The 20,965-nt window shown below is 42.0% G+C and overlaps 1 protein-coding gene and 1 long non-coding RNA gene across 2 annotated transcripts in view; one reads left to right on the top strand and one right to left on the bottom strand.

Annotated features, from left to right (window-relative positions):
• Positions 1-516: 516 nt before the first annotated feature.
• LOC146968142 (uncharacterized) lies at positions 517-3,051 on the bottom strand. Its single transcript, XR_015034369.1, has 3 exons — positions 2,877-3,051; positions 1,770-1,856; positions 517-646 (listed from the first exon to the last, which is right to left on the bottom strand). It is a non-coding gene; the product is annotated as an uncharacterized LOC146968142 (long non-coding RNA).
• Positions 2,175-20,965, top strand: part of ngfrb (nerve growth factor receptor b) — a 29,701-nt gene continuing 10,910 nt past the window's right edge. Inside the window, exons 1-3 of the mRNA XM_085760959.1 lie at positions 2,175-2,533; positions 7,169-7,310; positions 15,200-15,556. Of these exons, the coding sequence (XP_085617085.1) occupies positions 2,480-2,533; positions 7,169-7,310; positions 15,200-15,556 (553 nt within the window). The 5' untranslated portion in view covers positions 2,175-2,479. The remainder of the gene's footprint in view (positions 2,534-7,168; positions 7,311-15,199; positions 15,557-20,965) is intronic.

Below are 20,965 nucleotides of genomic sequence, written 5' to 3'. Positions count from 1 at the left end.
TTTTCTTCTTGCCCCAAAATAAATTGAAGAACATGCTTGGTTCACTGTTTCACTTCTCAACATACTGATTTAAATGTAAATCTTTACATGTTGACTGGAAAGTGAGCTTTAAAAGTCATTAGCTGGCGAGTTTAATGGTGCAAGAACGGTGCTCAGAAATTAAATTTAGTTTCTCTAACTGGATTTATTTTTTTTAAAACACACAAAAAACATGTAACCATTTGTGACTCCTGTGTTGAACGTGTTTTTACACATCTGTTATGACCAACAGATGAGACTAATCTGTATTTGTTAAAGTGAATTTCTTATCCAGACTCTGCTGTTGCTGTGTAACTGGTCCCCAAAGAAGATTTTAGGCAGGACTGGCAGTGAATCACTTTGATGAATTACACCGGCCATATTGAAATTCAGATTCGTTTATTTTGCCCCGTATTAGTGACTCTGAAATTCATGGTTTTTTTCCTCCTTCTCTCTCTCTCCCTCTCTCTGCTTTCATGCATTATTTATCCACCCGTATCAACCCTGCTTCCTCTCTCTCTTCATCTGCTGCCCCCATGTCGCTCGCTGCTCCCGGTCATTTTATATGGTGTATGTACAGTAAATCACTTACCCATGAAGATGACGCATGGAAGGTAGAGAGGTCAATCTGAAATCGTAAAACACAGATAAATCAATAAACATCAAAGAGGACTAAAGACTTTACCAGAGGGGATCAGTGTGAGAAACCTTCAGAATAAAAGCACACAAAAATATGAGGACTTCAGCTGTGGGAAAATATTTGTAGCACACAAAGACTTAACTATCAAAAAATATCCTCAACGATTGCCTAACTTTATCCTGCTCAACCTGCTGGAAGATTATTGAATAAACAAGTAAAACATGGTACGGCAAGATCTGCACACTCCACACACCATAATCTTATGTCAGTATGAACACCAGCTAGTTCATTGCCCTTTAGCATATTGAGTGTTTGGTAATATTTTATAATAAGTACACACCATTAAGCATTAGTTAAGCATTAAATACTGAATTCATCATTTATAACACATGAATACTGATGAGTATTTAGTTTTTAAAATGTTTTCTCATAGAGTTAGGGTTAGAGTTAAGCACTCACTGTATTTATAGACTACATACTTGAGTATTCATACTTTATAAATGAATAATTCAGTATTTATTATTACTTAACTGCTTAATAGTGTGTAGTGTACTTATTATAAAGTGTTACAGAGTGGCTTTTTTTGCTGTGCCACAACATCTGCAGTGAACTCCACTAAAAGGAACAGATAGAGACAGAAATATGCAAGATCATACAGCTACAGGGAAATAAAGGCACAAACATGAGGAACTGCAACACATCCACTTGTAAACCTCTCTCTCTAAAAAAAGAAGAAGTCTGTCACAGTTTTAAATCATCCTGTTCTCATATTGAACAAGAGTAACGTGTAGAGTCATGATCCGTGTTGCCCGGTTTACATCAGGCCAACATATTGCCTAAGGTGTCAGGCCTTCTCCAACAGTAGCTTTCCTCTTCTTTTGCATAAAGGCAGCAGTGTCTCTGATAAGAGCAGCCCTGTGATTCCACTTAACAGAGGAACAATATTTAGAACATTTTTTCTGGAGCATAAATAAACGTTTTATGTATCAAACATAGACTTCAGACAAAGAATAAGGATTTCAGTGATAGAAATAACATCATGGTTTAATTCAGGTTTTAGTATGATTCAAATGTCAGTTGTTTGTTAGAGCAACTATCAGTGTATGTTTACCTGCAGGGATCTCAGGTTCAGGTTTCTGGGTTAAAGGTGCAGTCACAGAATTTCCTCAGTTGAATGCTTCAGGGAGAGAGAATCATACTACTGGTAAAAACAGACAACAATCAGGCAGATGAAGTTGTTAGGGCTGGGGGGATTCATTTATAATTAGCTGTCTTTTGGTAACAGTAACAGTTCTGCCTGTAAACCACGAATTACACAAGATTTAATCTGTCTGATGATTAAAATTTAAGATGGTTGGTTTTGTCCCACTCAGCAAGAACATCCAACTGTTAAGAGAGCAGGTTCGTGTGTGTGTGTGTGTGTGTGTGTGTATGTGTGCGCAGTGGGCGTGGAGAGGGAGATGGCTCCTTCCCTGAAGCCGTTGCGCTGAGCGCTCCTGTCATATGAGCCCAGTAGGAGAAGGCGCACAGAGCCTCAACGTCCAATCGGCCAATTTCAGCGAGTTTCCTCACTGACTGGATTCTGTCTCACGGACTGAGTGGTTTCCATCCTGTGACTCACACTTGACAGTCGGAAGAGTTACTCGGATTTTTATTTTCTTTCTTAAAAAAAAAAATCACGATAAACCTAGAAATAAAAAGAAAAGAAAAAGGCGTAAAAGAGAGGAAGACGCAGCGATGAGAGTCGAGCTTATTCCTCTTCGAAATCTCTGAGAACCACATCCTCCTGCGCTGCATCCAGTCGTTCAACCGTGTGGGAAGATGCAAAGGAGTTACATTATGAAATCCGCTTTCGTAGCAGTGTTACTCGGAGTGGTGAGTGGCATCTTCCATTATCAAAGTGCTTAAATGTTGCAGTCAACTTCAAACCTCCCATGTCACACGTGCGCAGTTAGCCACAGACGGGGCAGATTTGATCTTTAACAGATGTCAATTAAAAGGGAAACTTTGAGAAAAAGAAAATCTCTTATCTTATTCCATGGCGGTTTAAATGCCATGTGTTAAATGTGGTTTTGGTGAGCGTCCTGCTCGTTATCTCTCAGTGATCTTTAAAAGTAAAGAGTCTCTGTCCTTGCACCTGTCCCGTGTGGATGTATGTAGCAGCTATTCAGCTTGTTACTCTATAGCTCCAGTCTGTAGTTCCACCCTTCTCACTTACATGTGGCTCTGCAGGACAATAACAATGTCACAGTTGCCCCAGTGGAGCAGCTCTGATGAGAAGTTTAAATGAATGAATTGATTTTTTTTTTTTTTTTCTGTTGTCTTTTAAAACAACTGTAAGACTTTAGAAAATGAAGATATGGCCAAGTGGGAAGAAAAATCAGCATCATAAATCTAGAAAGAGTTACAGGAAACAATCTCCCTGATATATCTCTGATTCCCTTAAGGCCATGCAGCGCAGGCCTGGGGAGGAAACACAGTGTCTTCTATCTGACAGGACATGGTCAAGTCTGGGCTGCAGGCTTGTCAAGGTCCTAGTTTAGGAACAGGCTGCATCACTGATACATGACAGTTGCTCCCACTGATGGGTATGCATCCTCTGCTGGCTCAGCGCATGCAGTATTGATACAGCCTGAACCACCACCACCTCCTCCCTCCCTCCCTCGCTCCCCTCCATCAGCTACCCTCACTCTTCCTCTCCTGTCACCTCGCAACATCATCGCATCACTCTGTCCCTCTGTGTCTGTGCCTCTCCTCCTCTCAGCTCATAAGAGATGATGATGATGATGAGGTATTAGCCCAACTTGTCACCACAACCAGTGTTTCCCACACAGCAGCTCCGCATCCATGGTTGGGGTTTATATTAGTCCCAGTTTACTGGACGGTTTGTACGGAGGAACTCTAATGGCTTAACAAGCGCTGACAGCCGAGGTCCAGAGGTTAAGTGCCTCCTCAACTGAAAATTGACCGAAGCATTAGTAAGATTGGCTGGAGCTCTGAAGTTATGAGTCCAGATCCTTCTGCACATGCGTCCATCCATCCTTGTTGCTTGCCGTAGCTTCAGGGAGATCAGCTGACAGAAGTTGAAAAGTGCAACACCCTTAAAGTCCAATCTGAAAGCCAATTACAGGAAATGTGCACGTCGAGCTACAACTTGTCAAGCGCTGCACAGTGCACATCCTTTACCGTCAGTCCATAAGCTATTTGCTCAAATCTCGACAACCCCTAATTCCCGTATGCACAACTTAGCAGTCATTAGTGGCACAGCGGTTTCTCTGCTTTGGGACATTTTCAGTGTTGCACCCACACCTGGAGCTACAGAGCAGGGTTAAAGAGAAGAGAAGCTGAAGCCAAATACTGAAAGTTGGAGAATCTCAAAAGCGTCAGTCAGTCCCCTTTAAACAGGTTTGTTCACATGTGAGGCTGTTTATGCGAATGTATGTGTGCTGATAGGTGTGTTCGTGTAATATAAAGGTGCACACAGGGGAGGCAGGGGAGGGAGAAAGCGTCTGCACTGACAGATTTAACTCATTACTGAATGAAAGGTTGCTGCACAAGGTGTGTGTGTGTGTGTGTGAGAGAGAGGTAGTGAGTGTGTGAATAAGCTCTGAGAGGGACAGGTAGTGAAAATATGTTGAACATCATTGCACAATGTCACATGTTGACTCTTAACTGAGAGCTCAAACTCCAAAGTCTGGTATCTGAATGTATTCAAGTCCATGATAAATTCCATTACATCCAGGCTTCAGGAGTGCAAACGTTTTATTTGAGTGCAAATGTTTGACTTATCTTGTAAATTCTTTTAACTAATTTTGAAAATTCAATTGTTATTGTATTCTATTTGTTTGTTTCTTTTTTCTTTTTTGTCAATGATGAATATGACGATGTGTTGAAACTTTATGTGCGGCCAGGTCTCTCTTGGATCTCAATGGAACAAACCTGGTTATAATAATTATAATAATAATATAATAATTAACTTCTTGAAAACCATGTGTGTGTGGGAGGGGGCGGGGCGTTAGGTAAGACCAGAGAGATGCTGTAATAACACTAAAGGATTATTTAACACAAAAAACTGGCTCTACAACGTTTTCACAGGAAATAGAAAGCAGAAAGTCCCCCCCCCCCCCCCAGTATATAATCACCTTGAGTTGAGTAATGTGAAGTTGCTTTGTTTGCCAAAAGTCTTCCCGATTTCAGGGAAAATGCAAAAATGTTCAGATATTATCAGGCACTTTGCGTGGAACAATTGCAACCCAGAAGTTTCCACACAAAGTCAAAGATACATTCTTGAACATAGACAGCATTGATAATGAATAGCAGAGACTTGAAGGTGAATGGGCCGTGACACCATCAAGAGCAAGAGGGGGACGCACATGCCTATGTGTGCGTGTGTGTGTTTATGTATACACACTCTTGTGCAAGCGTGCATACACACATTGACACACACACACACACACACACACACACACACACACACACAGATGATGATGGTCCAGCTGACTCAGATGCCGGAGGGGACACTTGGCGTTTTGTAGACCTCCTCTCTTCTGTCAGCTGCATTCCACACACACCTGAAGCCTGACGATTTACGTGGAGCAGCACCACCCTTACACTAACTAACACAGTCCCCAACATGTAGGCCTACACACACACACACACACACACACACACACACACACACACACACACACACACACACACACACACACACACATATGCACCCTTTAAATGAGTTAAGAAGTGTATGGCTCATTCTTCAGTAGCTAAAAATGTGCCTCCAGCAATATTTAATTTAGGTAAGAGAAAAGCGGCTCACGTGTTGCTCATGAGTGTGTTTGAGGAAACTTACAATTCCCCTTTCTTCTAGTTTTTATGAAGATCAAAACAAGTCAAAGAGAGTTTTGAGATTCTGTGATCTGCAGTTTGTCAGTCAGCCAGTGAGAGGAACAGTACAACACCAGAGGAACATCCTATCCTCAAAACAATGGCCAAGAAATCACACCCCGTTAATCTGGAGGGAAAGACACCGCTGGCGATTCCTGCTGGTATCAAGGTTTTCTTTGAAGATTGCAGCATGAGGAAGATAAAGATGCGAGAAAGCTTGGAGCTACAGTGTTACAAGGCAAAAGGCCTCGTAAACTTAGGGCTCCGGTGCGTGAGTGCGTATGTACTGTCCCCACATTTGCACTTGCATAGGTAGAGGCATGCACAAACATCTGAACCTGTCATCGGCTAAGATAAAGCACTCAACAGGTTACTGTTCCAAGAATGTAGAGGCAACATAATCCAGCTGTTCCTGGTCAGGGTGTGTTATCTTGTTTACTTTAATTAACAGATCTGTGACTTAAGATGTGGCAACTTTGAAAGTTGCTGTTGTTTAGCTGATATTTTATAATTACTGGTTAGATGAAGGTAGAGGAAAATCTTACATATGTGTGGGATTTGGGTTAAAGTTAAAGGGACAACGAGGAGTTTTGGAAAAGCGAAGCGTTTTCACTCTACATTTATGAGCCTCCACGCGCACCGTAGGATCAATCAATCAATCATCAAGAATTAAAGTCAGAGGTTCAAAGAGGTTCAGTTACCGTCGTAGTTCCAACCATAAGCGGCAATACGGCGTCGTTATTCTCATGACTCGCCACGAAACCGAAAGTAAGGAAACGCTGGTTGGCTCGCCCAGCATTTCCACCATTAATTAAAATAACAAAATGACGATAGAGACAAAACGATATATTTATCGAAAATGGAGCCATTAACAAGTGTGGGTAACGTAGATTCATCCACATTATCGTGAGACTTTTTTATAACCAAATAGAAACTCCTCCTTGTCCCTTTAAGAGCTGTGGTTTAAAGACTCTTTGGGTTGTGTTTCTTAAAATAAAGCAATGTCTCTTTGAGACTTTTCTCACAGGTCCCTTGTGTCTGTGGGCTGTGAGGACTTCAGCCAAGGAGGGATTTTTCCTCCTCTGATTGTTTGATTTGAAGCCTGATAACAAAACACCATCTGCAATTTACAAGAGCAGGAAATAGAGAAATAAACCGGAAAATCTCACAATTTCACTCCTTACGAAAAATGTAACCAAATTAGTCATCTCACAGGCCCTCCGATTATCTTGCAGCCCCTTGTAGGGTTCAGACCTGAGGCTGACAACTGTTCCAAAATAAATCTAAGTGGGCTCAAGATAATAAAGACATGAAGGGGGAAAAAAATCAACTTTACAGAGTGCTGTTTATTTGTCTGTCATTCTGGTGAAATACTTGATGTTTTTACTTCTTTCAGGCCTCCAGACATGATTTAATTGAAGAAACAACAATCTGTGCATGGACTGCTTTGACTGCAAAATGCTAAATCTTGCTTCGATTAACACAATAAATTAAGTTAAGATCTTTGTAGACAATGATCATTCTGTTGTGTTTAAGCACTGACAATGTGAATGTGGATGTTTTGCTTTTTTTTCTGTTTTTTTTTTGCCTTGTCCCACTCTGACTGATCTCTCTGATGATTGGCAGGTTGGGGCTCTGGCCAATAAAGAGGATTGTTTTTCGGGCCAGTATACAACCAGTGGGGAATGCTGCAAGCAGTGTCAGCCCGGGGAGGGGGTGCTCAGACCATGTGGGACCTCACAGACTGTCTGCTCCCCTTGCCTTGACAGTGAGTAACACGGAAATACAGCTGTATGAATATGATGTCTACACACACACACACACACACACACACACACACACACACGTATTGTCATGTATTCACTGCTCTGACTCCAATGACCTGTGATAGTGATTTATCGTTTCATGTGACACGATGACATGTTGTGTCGCCGCCACTGTGACGTTGTCCCTGTAAATTATGACCGCCTCATACAAATCCACTACTGTACTGGCTGTCCCTGCAGGAGACACATGGTTCTGACTGTGTGAGACACAGTCAGTGTGCAGGGGCGTGAATTACAGCATCATTTAAATTAAGACCCAAAATTGCATAGTAAATCCAGTATGTCTGCTAAATGTCCAGTAAATGTCCAGTAAATCTAGACATGACAGCTATGAATTGTGTGGTTTTTCTCCACACAGTCTCTGTATGACATATGTATAATATATTAGTATGACATCAGTCTCAGGAGGCTGCTTTGGATTTTGACCAGTGGTAATGGTGTTAAATAAAACGTTATTAATCTCACTTTTACTTATTTCTGTCCTATAAAGGACACACAATGACAGAAGTATAAATGAATAATGAATTAAGCAAGTACAGAAATGAATAAAATGGTGATGAAAAATATGATTTCTGCAGGTTATTATATTTATTCATGTAGTTTTTTCCATTTCTTCATTCTCTCTGTGTCTGGACGTAAAATAGAGTGGCGGTCCTACTTAAGCCTAAAGCCAATGTTCGCTTTATTTTAACACCTCAAAACACCCTGATTCTAAACATAAAAAGGTCGACTACGACTGTCACTATTGTTGTACATAGCTGAGGATTAGAAAGTTTAAGTGAAATGTTAGATATGCACTTTAATCTCTCTGTAGACGGATTATCAAGATGAAGTGTAACTGATCAGTGAAATCTCTGAATTGTTGGTCTGGGGATTAGCAAAGTCATTAGGATTCATCCTCTGGAGGCCAGGGATATCAGCAGCACGGGTCATTGCAGTTCATGTCATTTCTGTCCAGATAGTTTAGCAGTCCACTGTTTTTTGGATAACACAACATAACATAGTCCTCAAATATCAGTGTGAGTCAGGGGACAGGTTAAAAAATAACTATGGATACATCTTTTTTTGCATGTGGATCTTTTAAACCCAGCATCATCATCATTATTATTATTATTATTATCAAAGAACTGTGCAACATGTGTGATAAACCTGTGGAAGAATACACATGTAAAGCATACGGATGATTCAGCTGCATGTGGGGAAGTAAACTAGATGCCAGACTTCACTGTGCTCCAGTGTTCCTGCCCTCCTCTTGGCCCTTACCATGTAGGGAGAGGAGCTGTGTCGGAGAGGAAGACAGTGATGTTGAAAAGATACGGGAGCGGGACCAGTTCCAAGTGTTGTTGCTGTATTGGGAGATATTTAGAGCATCAGACAAGTTGTTATGTCACAGTGATTAGGATTTAAATCTGGTAAACAAGACTAATGACTGAGGGCTCAAAAGGATTTTTAAGGTCTTGTGCATGAGGTTCATTTCTGCTTGAGTGTAGGGAAGACAAACTAACATATAAGGTCTGTTGTAAGTGTATCATGTGAGGTCAAAGGTCAGCCTGCGGAGGCCAGGGTTGGGCCGGAGCCAGTTCTTTCACAGTTCCCATAGTTTTACTTGCTGTCCGTATGAATTCCCTGACTATCCTGTGCTCAGGCCAGGAAGTAGTTGTAAAACTCCTTGGGTCAGTGAAGGATGGTGAGGAGGCCCACACTCAGTTAATGATTCAGACTTCACAGGTCATGAGAGAAGTCATGGAGAATGTTGAAGATGTTAAAGAAAACGATTTATTTCTATTTTTTAAGGGTCTTCTTTAGAATTATATATGTTTTTTTAAGTGTGTCTAAGATCAAGAGTTACAACTTCATTAGTTCTTTCCTTGTAGCCAATGAAAACACTACACCCTGGAGTGGACCACTCATCATAAATTGCTGTATTTGTACAAGAACTTCATATTTTATGGCTCAAAATGACTTTAATTAGTTGTGTCTCGGAGGTTGCTGCTTTCTGTTGTTGCACAACATGGAGGTTTTCAGGGGGATCATTTTCACGCTCACACTGCTTGTTCCTCTCAGACATGAACAAACACAGACAGTGACAGGCTCTCAAAACTGTCAAGAGGCCAGACAGGCTCTGCAGTGACTCATGGAAAAAACGGTAATGCAAGGCAGATAGCCGTTCATCAGATAACATCGCAACGATATTTTAAGAACACATCAAATATTGATTAGATGTGTAATGCAGGCTGATAGAGCTGAAGTGAAGTGTTTTAACAACAACATGTTTTGAAGTCTCAGCCAGCGTCAGGTTGCGGTTTCAGCCTCCTACCTGTGAGTTAACCAACCGCAAAACCCCGCCCAGAAGTTGCAGTGGTCCTGTCACACCTGAGCAACCACACCTATAGGTCACGGCAAGTCTGTCAAGCAGTGGCTTTCACACTCAAGCTGTACATTGTTACCTGTCATAGCTCTCATGCTAAATCAACAACATGAAAAAAAGCAATACAGTTCAAATTTCAACAACTAAATTCACACACCAGGAATAACTTGTCTTCTACTTAGAATAGTTCATGCAAAATTAAAATTTCACTCATTATCTACTCACCCTCATGTGGACTAAGGGCTGGGAGAAGTTTCAGAGTCCTCCGTGGCTTCTCTGAGTTACAGGGGGTCTCGGCGTAGCAGTGCATGTTCATATAACGGTTGCAAATGGATACCAACTGTCTTCGTAACAAAAAGACACACCAAAAAACATCCAAATACCTCCATGCTGCTCGTATGTAATGTCCGTCTTGTATTGAAGCCCCAAAATGCGAAATTGTTCCGAAAAAAATGTAATAAGTCTATAATTCAAGCTTGTTTTGTAGCGGAAGCTCCTCTTCCTGGTCCGTCCAAATCTCGCGAGATTTGCCCCGGTGTCAGTGCGATTACTGACGTCGGCGCAAATCTTGTGTGTCTTTTTGTTACGAAGACAGTTGGTATCCATTTGCAACCGTTATATGGACATGCACTGCTACGCCGAGACCCCCTGTAACTCAGAGAAGGCACAGAGGACTCTGAAACCTCTCCCAGCCCTTAGTCCACATGAGGGTGAGTAGATAATCAGTGAAATTTCAATTTTGAGTGAACTATTCCTTTAACTGTTTCACTCAGGACATGTAGCTTCATCCATCACCTACTGTACAGTATGCAGCTGTCATGTGTTAAAGCAGAAGTAAGCGATCCGGTGGTTTTGGCTAACTTTTTGTCAGCCGATGGAGTTAGCAGTCCCCGCCCTCGTCCCTACGTCACCACATTCACGCGCATCCCTTGGCTGCACACAGAGAGGACCGCCCCTTTATGCCGTTCTCTCTCCTCATTGGATAAAGGTTGTAGGATACAAGGAAAGTTTGACACAAGTTTGACAGACAGACCCGTGTTTCAGACCAAACACTCTATGTAAGTGATTGCTGTCGGAAGATAGAACTGTTTAAAGCAGAAGTAAGTGGTCCGGTCGTTTTCGCTAATGCTGCGTTCCAGGCAGGCTTTTGAAATCGTAAATTACAGCTTCAAGTCACAACTTACGACTTTGTAGCGTTTCAGGCAACCCACTCGTGTTTTTCCGACCTGTTTTACCTGTGAACGTCACTATAACGGCCACTCGTAACTTCCGACCCGTGAACTCGTACCAGATCGAACTGGTACGACTTCACGGTCGGAAAAATACGAGTTTCCTTGAACGCACCATAACAGTCCTCGTCCCTACGTCGCCACATTCACGGCGTTCCTTGGCTGCACACACACAGCCCTGCATGCCGTTCTCTCTCCTCATTGGATAAAAACTGTGGGATACGATAAATGTTTTCTCCTCGGCTCAGAGCAGAGCAGAGGGACTGACAGACCCGTGTTTCAGACCAAACACTCTATGTAAGTGATTGCTGTCGGAAGATAGAACTATTTAAGACTTATATTAACACAAATATATCACTTACTTCTGCTTTAAGACTTATATTAACACAATTATTCCGCTTACTTCTGCTGTAATATTATATTCTTTTCACAGAATCAGTCTAGGAACATAAGTCAGCTGGGAACATGTGTTAGCATTAGCTCATACTCTACTACAGCTGAATAGAATGGGCTAAACATGGTTGTCGTTTCAGCTGACAACATCCGCAGGGAATTACCTTGAGATGAGAAGATACTTTTGTTGATTTAATTGAAAAAAAAAAGTCCCGTGTGAGAACTGAAACTCTGACAAGTGTACTGGGGATTTTGAAGGATGACATTTCCTGCCTTTTGACCTTAAGAATATTGTTTTAGTATTTCTTTGCACCTGTGGCCTTTGGAGAGTTTTTTTTCTTTCTTTTTCTTGAGGTGTTAACAACTCATTCAACAGAAAGAGTTCACAGCATTTTATTCCTGACTATCCCTCCTCTTAAATGTCTTTTATCAACTCCCACACTCATCTTGCATGTATTTGTTTCAAGTGAATCACCCACTGTTTATTGTGCCTAATGTGCAAGATTATCCATTTATAAGGAACAGGCTTGGCACAGATAGTTAACAGAGACCAGGCTGATGTGCTAAGAGTGGGTCTGGATGAATGAACAGATGAGTGGAGATGAAACAGAGCAAGTACAGCTGCACAGCTGGAATGGAGACAAGGCGAAGAATCTCTCAGCCAGCAGCTAATGGTTCATTCTTACACACACACACACACACACATACACACACATGTACAGGAAAACACGCATTAAAGTGATAGTTCACCCAAAATTCAAAATTCAAATTTCACTCATTATCTACTCACCCTTATGTCAACTAAGAGCTGGGAGTCCTCCGTTCCTTCTCTGAGTTACGGGGGGGTCCGCGCAGCAGTATTTGTCCATATAATGGTTGTCAATGGATACCAACTTTCTTCGTCCAAAAAGACACACCAAAAATCTGTAATGTCCCTCTTGTATTGAAGCCCCAACATGAGAAATTGTTCTGAAAAAAATTAAATAAGTCTATATTTTAAGCTTGTTTGTAGCGGAAGCTCCTAGTGTCTCGGTTCACTGCTCTTCCTGTGTCTGTGCAAATCTCGCGTGATTTGCACTGACCAGCGGAACAATTTCTCATGTCGGGGCTTCAATACCAGAGGGACATTACAGACGAGCAGTATGGAGGTATTTGGATGTTTTTTGGTGTGTCTTTTTGGACGAAGAAAGTTGGTATCCATTGACAACCATTATATGGACAAATACTGCTGCGCGGACCCCCCCGTAACTCAGAGAAGGGACGGAGGACTCTGAAAATTCTCACAGCTCTTAGTCGACATGAGGGTGAGTAGATAATTGAAATTTGTGAAATTTGAATTTTGGGTGAACTATCCCTTTAAGCACCCACACACCACATGTGCACACACAGAGATACACACTACCAGACACACACACACACACCCTGCGCTGCAGAGTAGCCAGGGCGGATAAACTCAGGATTCCTTTTATGGCTGTTGAAAACAAAGCAAAGGATTGAATGTTATACCAGAGACTGTTGTGATATGACATGCTGAGCTAGGAAAAGGCCGTACCCCTCTCCCCCCCCTCCTCCGCCTCCATCACCTACGACTCCCCCCTCTCCATGCTGCAGGCTAGCGTTATTAATGTATTGACCTGCATTATTGATGCATGGCATTATGATAATGGCTCTGAGAGCACTCATGGGGAGTGGGGGTGAGGGCAGTCGAAGTGTGTGTGCGTCTGTTTCAAGGGAGCGAGGAGATAATGGGGTGAGGGGTGTGTGTGTGGGAGGGGGGGGGGGGGGGCACTAACAGGTCCACGTAAGAGTGAAGGACGTCAGTGTCCAATTCTGACGACATGATTTTTAAACTGGGAAGTTTTTAGTCTTAAACTTCCCAGTTTAAGACAGAATTGATTCGTCTTCTCAAATGACTCGGTCTCTGCTCACGGTACTTTTCATCCGTCCATCTGTCTCCGTCTCGCTATCAGTGTCCATCTTTCCTTATCTGTTTGGATCTCAGCATCGTCGGAGCGTTAGTCGTGGTTGGTGGGCTAGTGACGCAGACTGAAAACTTGATATGCTGTGAGATACTGAGCAATGAAAGGGCTTCATGAAGACTGCATGCCAAAAGATCCCTCTAATACCACACACAGTTTAGATGAGCTGTGTTTGATTCAAGAATTAAGCAATTTAGAATAAATTTACAATTAATTTTGATTGATTGATAGTTTTTTAAACCCAACCCCAACTTAAAGATTTGTTTAATTTAGTTCAGTTAAGAGCTAAAATAACAGTGATGCATCCATTTTCATTATTTAAACCCCCAAGATTTCTTTACATATGAACTATTTACTGATTTCCTATGATTTGTCTTCTATGATAATACTGTAGATTGAATATCTTTAGGTTTGTAAAGTTTGTTGGACATGAGGACAAGGGGGACATCACTTTAGGCTTAGCTTTCCTTTGGTTGTAGCAGTTAAGTGTTTAGTTTAGTAAACTAAACTTGGAAGTTTAGTTAAGTTATGTTAAGTTAAGTGTCAGTGAAAGAAACTCCTTTACCAGCAGTAAACAGAAACTCTGAAACTCCTAGGAAGAGATGACATCTGGAGCTCAGTTGTAGTAAGAGGTCTGAATAAAATTAAACATTTCATCACATACTGTACTAGAAAAGCAACAAATCCTCACAAGTGAGAAGCTTGAACTCTTTCTGTCAGTTGTGTAATTGATTGATCGATTAAGTGTTTCAACAGTACTTTACCTGGCTTAACGCAAAAATAAATAAAAGGTGCGTTGGAAAGAATTTGCTTGTCAACAATTTAGATGGCAGAGATTTTGAGGTCGTACTATCCCACCTCTCTATCTCTCTCTCTCTGACACACACACACACACACACACACACACACACACACACTGCTCTTACAAATGGGCCTGTTGCATAATTTATTGTGTTTCCCAGTTCTCTATCCAGCTGAAATACAATTCCATAAAACATGCAATATTGATTGTGTGCTCTGCAGATATATCTGTCCTAGGAAATCTTGCAGGTATACAAACTATTTATGCAACACATGTAATGTGTGTATTTAAAAAATATAACCTGGAAATAGAGTTTCTATATATTTCTCAGGTGTTTTTTGGTCCAAAGTAACATCTCTGCAGTTACACATCTTGTTATATGTCTGATCTTACTCTTATACATTTAAAAATAAAGAGACAAATCTGTCAAACTGACAATACAGCACAAGGGACATGTTAACACAGAGATACATTTCAAAATACACTCTTGACCTTTGATTTTAGCTGTGGTATTTTGGCAGAGGTTTGCAGCAGCCTGGAGGTGGAATTTGAACAGTGGTAGTCAAAAATATATAGTGTGGCATCAAATCAAAGTCGGCTTTGAAAGTAAATAAAAAAAGCTTTAAAGTTAATTCTGTATTTGACAAGTAGCCAGTGAATGGAGACCAGAACGTGATATTTTTCTGCAAGATTCCCCTCAAGAGACAGAACTGACTGACCTCTGAGAAAAGGAAGTAACTTACAAAACTCATGAGGACGTGATAAGAACATGCAAAATTGTCTTGAGAGCTATAAATGGAGGGGAGAAACTGTAAAACCATTTTGTGTAAAATTAGAAAATTCATAAATTTGATGTTCCAAGTGCATGCAGCCACTTCATGTGGATCCGACCTGTGGACACAAGATGAATGGGTTTCAAGGGACACTTAAAATGATTTACTCTTGATGTGTAATAGCATCAAAAAGAAGAAACGTTTTCTGTCACAAAATGAAAATGGAGTGGATTTGTGCTTTTGTCAACACAGACATCTGTCTTACAGATTCATTCCTTCTCTTTCAGGTGAAACTTTCTCTGAAAACCCCAGTCACACAGAGACATGTCAGCCCTGCACAAGATGCACAGGTCTCTTCCGCATGGAGACGCCTTGCACGGACTCCAACGATGCCATCTGTGTGTGCGACTACGGCTACTACCTGAATGGACTCTCTCAGATGTGCGAACCCTGCACCAAATGTCCCGAAGGCGAGGGCATGCTGCTCAGCTGTGAGCTGGACCACGACACCGTGTGTGAGGAGTGCAACGGGGACACGTACTCGGACCAGGAAAGTTCTCGGGAGCCCTGCATCCCCTGCGCCATCTGTGATGAAGGGGACGAGCTGCAGCCCTGCACGTCTATCAGTGACACCGTTTGTCAAGGTAAGATGATTAGGCTGTATGCAAAGATATGGGCAGATGCAGGGCCGTTGCTAGGAATTCTGGGCCGCCTGAAAGAATACTAAAGTGGGCCCCTAACCCCTGACTTTTCCACTTTTTGACTACATATGTATTATCATTTTTTATTTAGCCTACTTTGTTTTGATGCTAATGCAGCATTACTATGAGTATTAGTCAGGGTCTTATGCAGAATAAATCAGTCATACAAAGATTAGACTACTGGGTTTTTTTGTGGGTGCTGCTGGGCGCTGGGCCCCTAGAGTTATCATCACCTTTCTCCCCTATACTGTACAACGGCCCTGGGCAGATGACAAATGTCAAGTTATGTGGACATGGATGTGCTAGCTTTGGACAACTGAGGGAAGCTCCTGGTTGTAATTTCATATAAATGAGAATGGTATTGATGTTTTTATATAACAAGAAGTCAAATAACCATATTTCCTGAAAATGTAATCCAATTCCATCCTCAAGCATTTAGCTGCCAAGTAGCCCACTGTGTAATACTATATATATAAGGGTCCGATTATGGCTGACAAATACCACTCACAGGGAGTTCTGTGGGTATAGAGCAACAGGGATATTAGTTCTGATGAATCACATTGTTGATGAGTTTTACAGATGTCATTTTTAATGAACTGAGCACCCTGAATGAAACAGTGTTCTCCTTCATTGTGTGAGTTGACAGCAGAAATCTCAGAGATGGATATCGCTCTGCTCCTTTTGGCGAACTCTCTGCATGAAAATTCAGAATGTTTAAAGCTGAAAATGAGACATAAATAATACATTCATGAGATTGTTTTACCCGTGGTTAGTAAGAAAAAAAAAAGAATTCTGAGAAACTCATCTAAGACAATTAATCTGCTTGTTTTGGCGAGATTTATTTTTCAGCTATTTAGCAAATGGCTGTGGGATGACCCTATCTAAACACTGGGCAAGTTTATCATGAACTTCTATGCAGAGGCAGTAAAGTTGAATGATGGGGTGCATTACCCAGGGTCACTGTGGACTGAATAGAGTCAATGTGAGCACAGATTGGCTGTCCAGCACTGAGCGGACAGTGGGACACACTGGACATCCACATTGTCCGTCACATAATCACATCATCTCAGCGCGACACTCTAGACATTGTTAACCCGTCGACCTAAATGCCACGCCAAAGGTTGACTCATTGTCTTCACCGACTCATCCCATCCAAAGACACAAAGACCACACTCTCTCTATGCTGAGGGTTTACAAAGAGGTCATATCTCAGAGACGGGGCTCTGAATTTCTTTTATATCATCGCACCCTGTGGGTATCACACTTCAAATCACAAATTCCATATGACTGCAGTCACTGCTCATTCCAATGACCTGATGCCGCACAGATTAAATCAACGCTTTTGTGAGATGACAATAAAAGGAGTCTGTTGATCAGCCATGCCTTCTGTTGGGCCAGCGGTTTGAAGGATGTTGTTATCACAGTGGTGAAGACAGAGCCAGTCTCAGGCTAAAGGGAGTCTTTTGTGCCTCTCCCACGATCCTGTTTGGCCTGCGAGGGAATTCTGTTCAGCCCATGGGGCTACTTGACGGAACAAGTAATGAGTGCAACAGATAGTAAAACTTATGTAGATTTGTGCTGAGTATTTTTTGTGATTACTTGATTACTTTGGATTGCGGATTTAAAGGGACAACAAGGAGTTTCTCCACCGGCAGAACGAAAAATTCTGCTACAATAAAAAAGTCTCATATTAATGTGGATGAATCTACGTTACCACTTGTTAATGGGCCCATTTTCGATAAATATAACGTTTTGTCTCTATCATTATTTTGTTATTATTAGTGGTGGCGGAAATGCTGGTCGAGCCGACCAACGTTTCCTTACTTTCGGTTTCGTGGCGAGTCATGAGAATAACACCGCCGAATCGCCGTTTATGGTCGGAACTACGACGGTATGTGATCGTCTTCGAACCTCTGACTTTAATTCTTGATGAATGAAAACATGAGTCTGTCTTGCGCCGGTCAAAGAATTTCATGGTGCACAGAGGCTCATAAATGTAGTGTGAAAACGCTTCGCTTTTCCAAAACTCCTCGTTGTCCCTTTAATTTACAGTGGATGATTTGAGCTGTTCTTTGACTAGTTTTGTAATTACACAAAGATTTCCACCATATCAGCTGTGGTTTGATGTTGAGGTTATGATCAATGATCCGTCAGAAATTTTGGTTTAGGTATTTTCATGATATGAACAATGTGTGTGCACAACCTTTTTGCAACACAATGTTGATTCTAGTTTTCCGTGTGAAAGGTCGTGTGAGGGCTCATGATTTAAACGCATTACTAAGTTACATTACCTGTAACTGTTTGTCATCTTACTATGAGGTAAATGAAGGCCTGAGGGCTTTGTTATAAACAGAAAATTAAATGTAGGTGTGGTAGATTTGGAGATGTTTGAAATGATAGTGAAACAGTGAAAGGGAGTATGTGGAAGAGGTTTAGTTTGAATCAGATCCTTCTGATATGATTGGATTGTTAAACGTCACTTAGCAAATACAGCAGAGCAAAACCACAAGATGCGATAAGGACTACAAAAGAGGAAAATGTATTTTTAATATCACTGTCCCTGAGGGTACATTTGCAATCTGACTAATTACCTTTGCTATAATATGTGGCATTTTAAAAAAAGTGGAAATTGAAGACGTCAGCCTGGCAGAGTGATTAAAACTTGTAGTGTGAGCTAATCCAACAGACTATATTAATAAATTGCCCGGCGTCTGCTCATCTTTGAAAGAACCAGGGAAAATACCACAGACAAAGATGGTTATTTGATAACCAGAAGTGGACACAACATATTGATGTTACAGTGAGTGCCCCCATGAAAAAAACAACATCTTCCATTGAGGATGATACTTTAATGCAGCTTGATTCAACTTGTGGTCTGAGAGAGAAGTGTGGTGGAAGATGATTCACCCCGAAATCAAGATATAAGGAACCAGAACTCCAATACTAAAACCTCATTTAGATAACTAACACGGTATATTTCATGATTAATGTGAATTAGCTTCGTTTCCAGGCATGGTGGCTCACAGTCCATTGTGTATGGGCTTCATCATCGTATGTTGTTCCTCGCTCTAACCCAATCATGTGCTCTTTATTTCTAATGTAATCTAACGAAGCACAAGCGTTATCAGCACTTACAAATCTGTAGTGCTGCCAGACGTACGTATCCATTAGTGTGGTGGAGTCAGACGACACAGGCCCAAAGGCTAAACACAGTCAGGAGGGTGGAGGGAGGAACACACAGAAGGCCACTGCTTGTGAAAAGACAAGTCGTAACTTGAGACATTGGAGACATAGTTAAGCTGAAGACAGAAGGACCAGGACATCACTTTGACTATACTGGTGGTTATTTTTGGAGGGAAACCTGGATTTACTGTTGTTACTCTCTGGATTATATTTGAGTTTAGGCCAGAGGTGAAATGTGGACACAAGCCTAGCTCATCTGTGGGGTGAAAATCCAATTTCCCTTCACTTTTCCAAAGGGATTTGTAGTTTGTTTTGAGTCCTACCAGATGAAAAACTCTCTCTCCATCTTTCTCTAATGATAAAACATGTTAATACCGACCAGACTTTGTTAGGCTAGACCCACAGAGTTGAGGGACCCAAGGCAAGATGCTTATCTTAAGAAGTGTGATATGACTTCCACTCTTATGCAGGCCGCCAAGCAAGGTCAGAGGTCGAAGGTCACGGCATGTGGGCTTGTATGTGGAGAGGGTCTTTGTGGAAAGTTAGGGTTTCCCCCGGGGAGGTGTACTGAACAACATGGCATAATCCTCACAATCCTCTCATGGGTCACATCAAGCGAAGTTGGCCGAAAATAGTGCTGTCATTAACTACCCTTCAAAGTGGTATCAAGTGTTATCATGTATCCTTTAAGACGAACCAATGACACAGTGGTGGGTTAAGGTTAGGGTTGGGGTTACCTTAGGTTAGGGTAGCCATAATTAATCTCTATCAGAGATGGAGGAGGTTTGGTTTTGAAAGTTAATTCCTGAGAGATTGTTTGTGAATGCCTTTCGTAAGCCGTTTGTAAGATTGAGCTGTCATGGTTAGTCATGGTTAGAGTTGAATGAGCAATGCTTGATTTTGACTGATAGGGTTAGGTTAGGTTGTTCGTATCATTAGGATTTGGCTACGAGCCCTTAAGGCTGTTGGGAAGTCGGGGCTTTCACTCCATGACCCTGTATCTCCATAAGATTGCACCCAGGATCAACTGCACATATGTGGGGTGACCTACTCTGCCCTGCTAAGCCAGACCGCAGTAACTACGCGAACAGTGAAACTGAGAAAAATGGCTTTAAAGTTTTTTGATTAGCCTTCCAAATGTGTTGTAGGTAGATTAGTGAAAATACACAGATTTGACAGGTTTTCATTAAGTAATATTTATGCAATAAAATATATGACCACATATTTTATATTTGACCCCTAAAAAGCAGATACTGCGCTCTGGTGCCAGGTTTCCTTAAATAAATACACAGGTAATGCTACGGCAAAGTGCAGTAACTACAATGTTGTTGTTTTTTCCAGCATGCTTCTAGCGCTGTCTAGCCTCTACCTGGTCTTTTTACTAAACTTAACAAACTTCTTTCTTCATGGCCTAAGCTCAACCAAAGTATCAGAGCGGAGAAATGTCTTTTTTTCTCCCCCAGTCTGCTGTCAGCAGGAGCGGGGGCTGCAGCAGACTCGCGCCCGTGTGGGCTCCCGGCTCAAGCCTCATACAAGCCGGGTTCACCCGGGTTCAGCCGCGCTGAGCGGAGCGGGGAAGAAAAAAAAAGTGTAGCCTACCGGTATTTCTTCTACTCTGTGGGACGGTAGATCATAACGGAGTGGGGGAGAAAGCAAGTGGGACAGATCTGCCCAGTCCCTGAGCAGCGCACGTTTCACAGACAGGCGCACAGTGTAAACAACGTCACCGGTTCAGCACCATGGATAGCCGGGGGTGGGGGTCCGCCGAGGCCCGGGGGGGGGGGTCCGAGGGTCCGAAGGTCCGAACAGCGGTGGGGGAGCGAACCGTCCCTGTGCTGGTGCTAACCTGCCGAAGCTAACGTTAGCTAGCTACCGTAACTGGCTAGCGGTGTGTAATAGAGCAGTAACTACAGGTGGAGTACAGGGGAAAAGAGGCAGAGTGCAGTAACTGCGCAGTTACTGCGGTTTGGCTCAGTTTTGAGCGTGATTTTGTACAGGGAAACAGCTACAGAGTGCAGTAACTGTAGTTACTGCGGTTTGGCTTAGTTTCAAGAGTGATTTTGTAGTTACTGCAATTTTTTATACCTCATACCTCTAAAACTGAGCAACATTGACCGCTGAAAATTTTACACAAGATAAAACATTTATTGACAAGTTCAATTTCACAAA

This window comes from Trachurus japonicus, chromosome 19 (assembly GCF_045865225.1).
Source record: "Trachurus japonicus isolate A0001 chromosome 19, Traja_1.0".
Classification (NCBI taxonomy): domain Eukaryota; kingdom Metazoa; phylum Chordata; class Actinopteri; order Carangiformes; family Carangidae; genus Trachurus; species Trachurus japonicus.
This window is presented reverse-complemented; position numbering and strand designations above follow the sequence as displayed.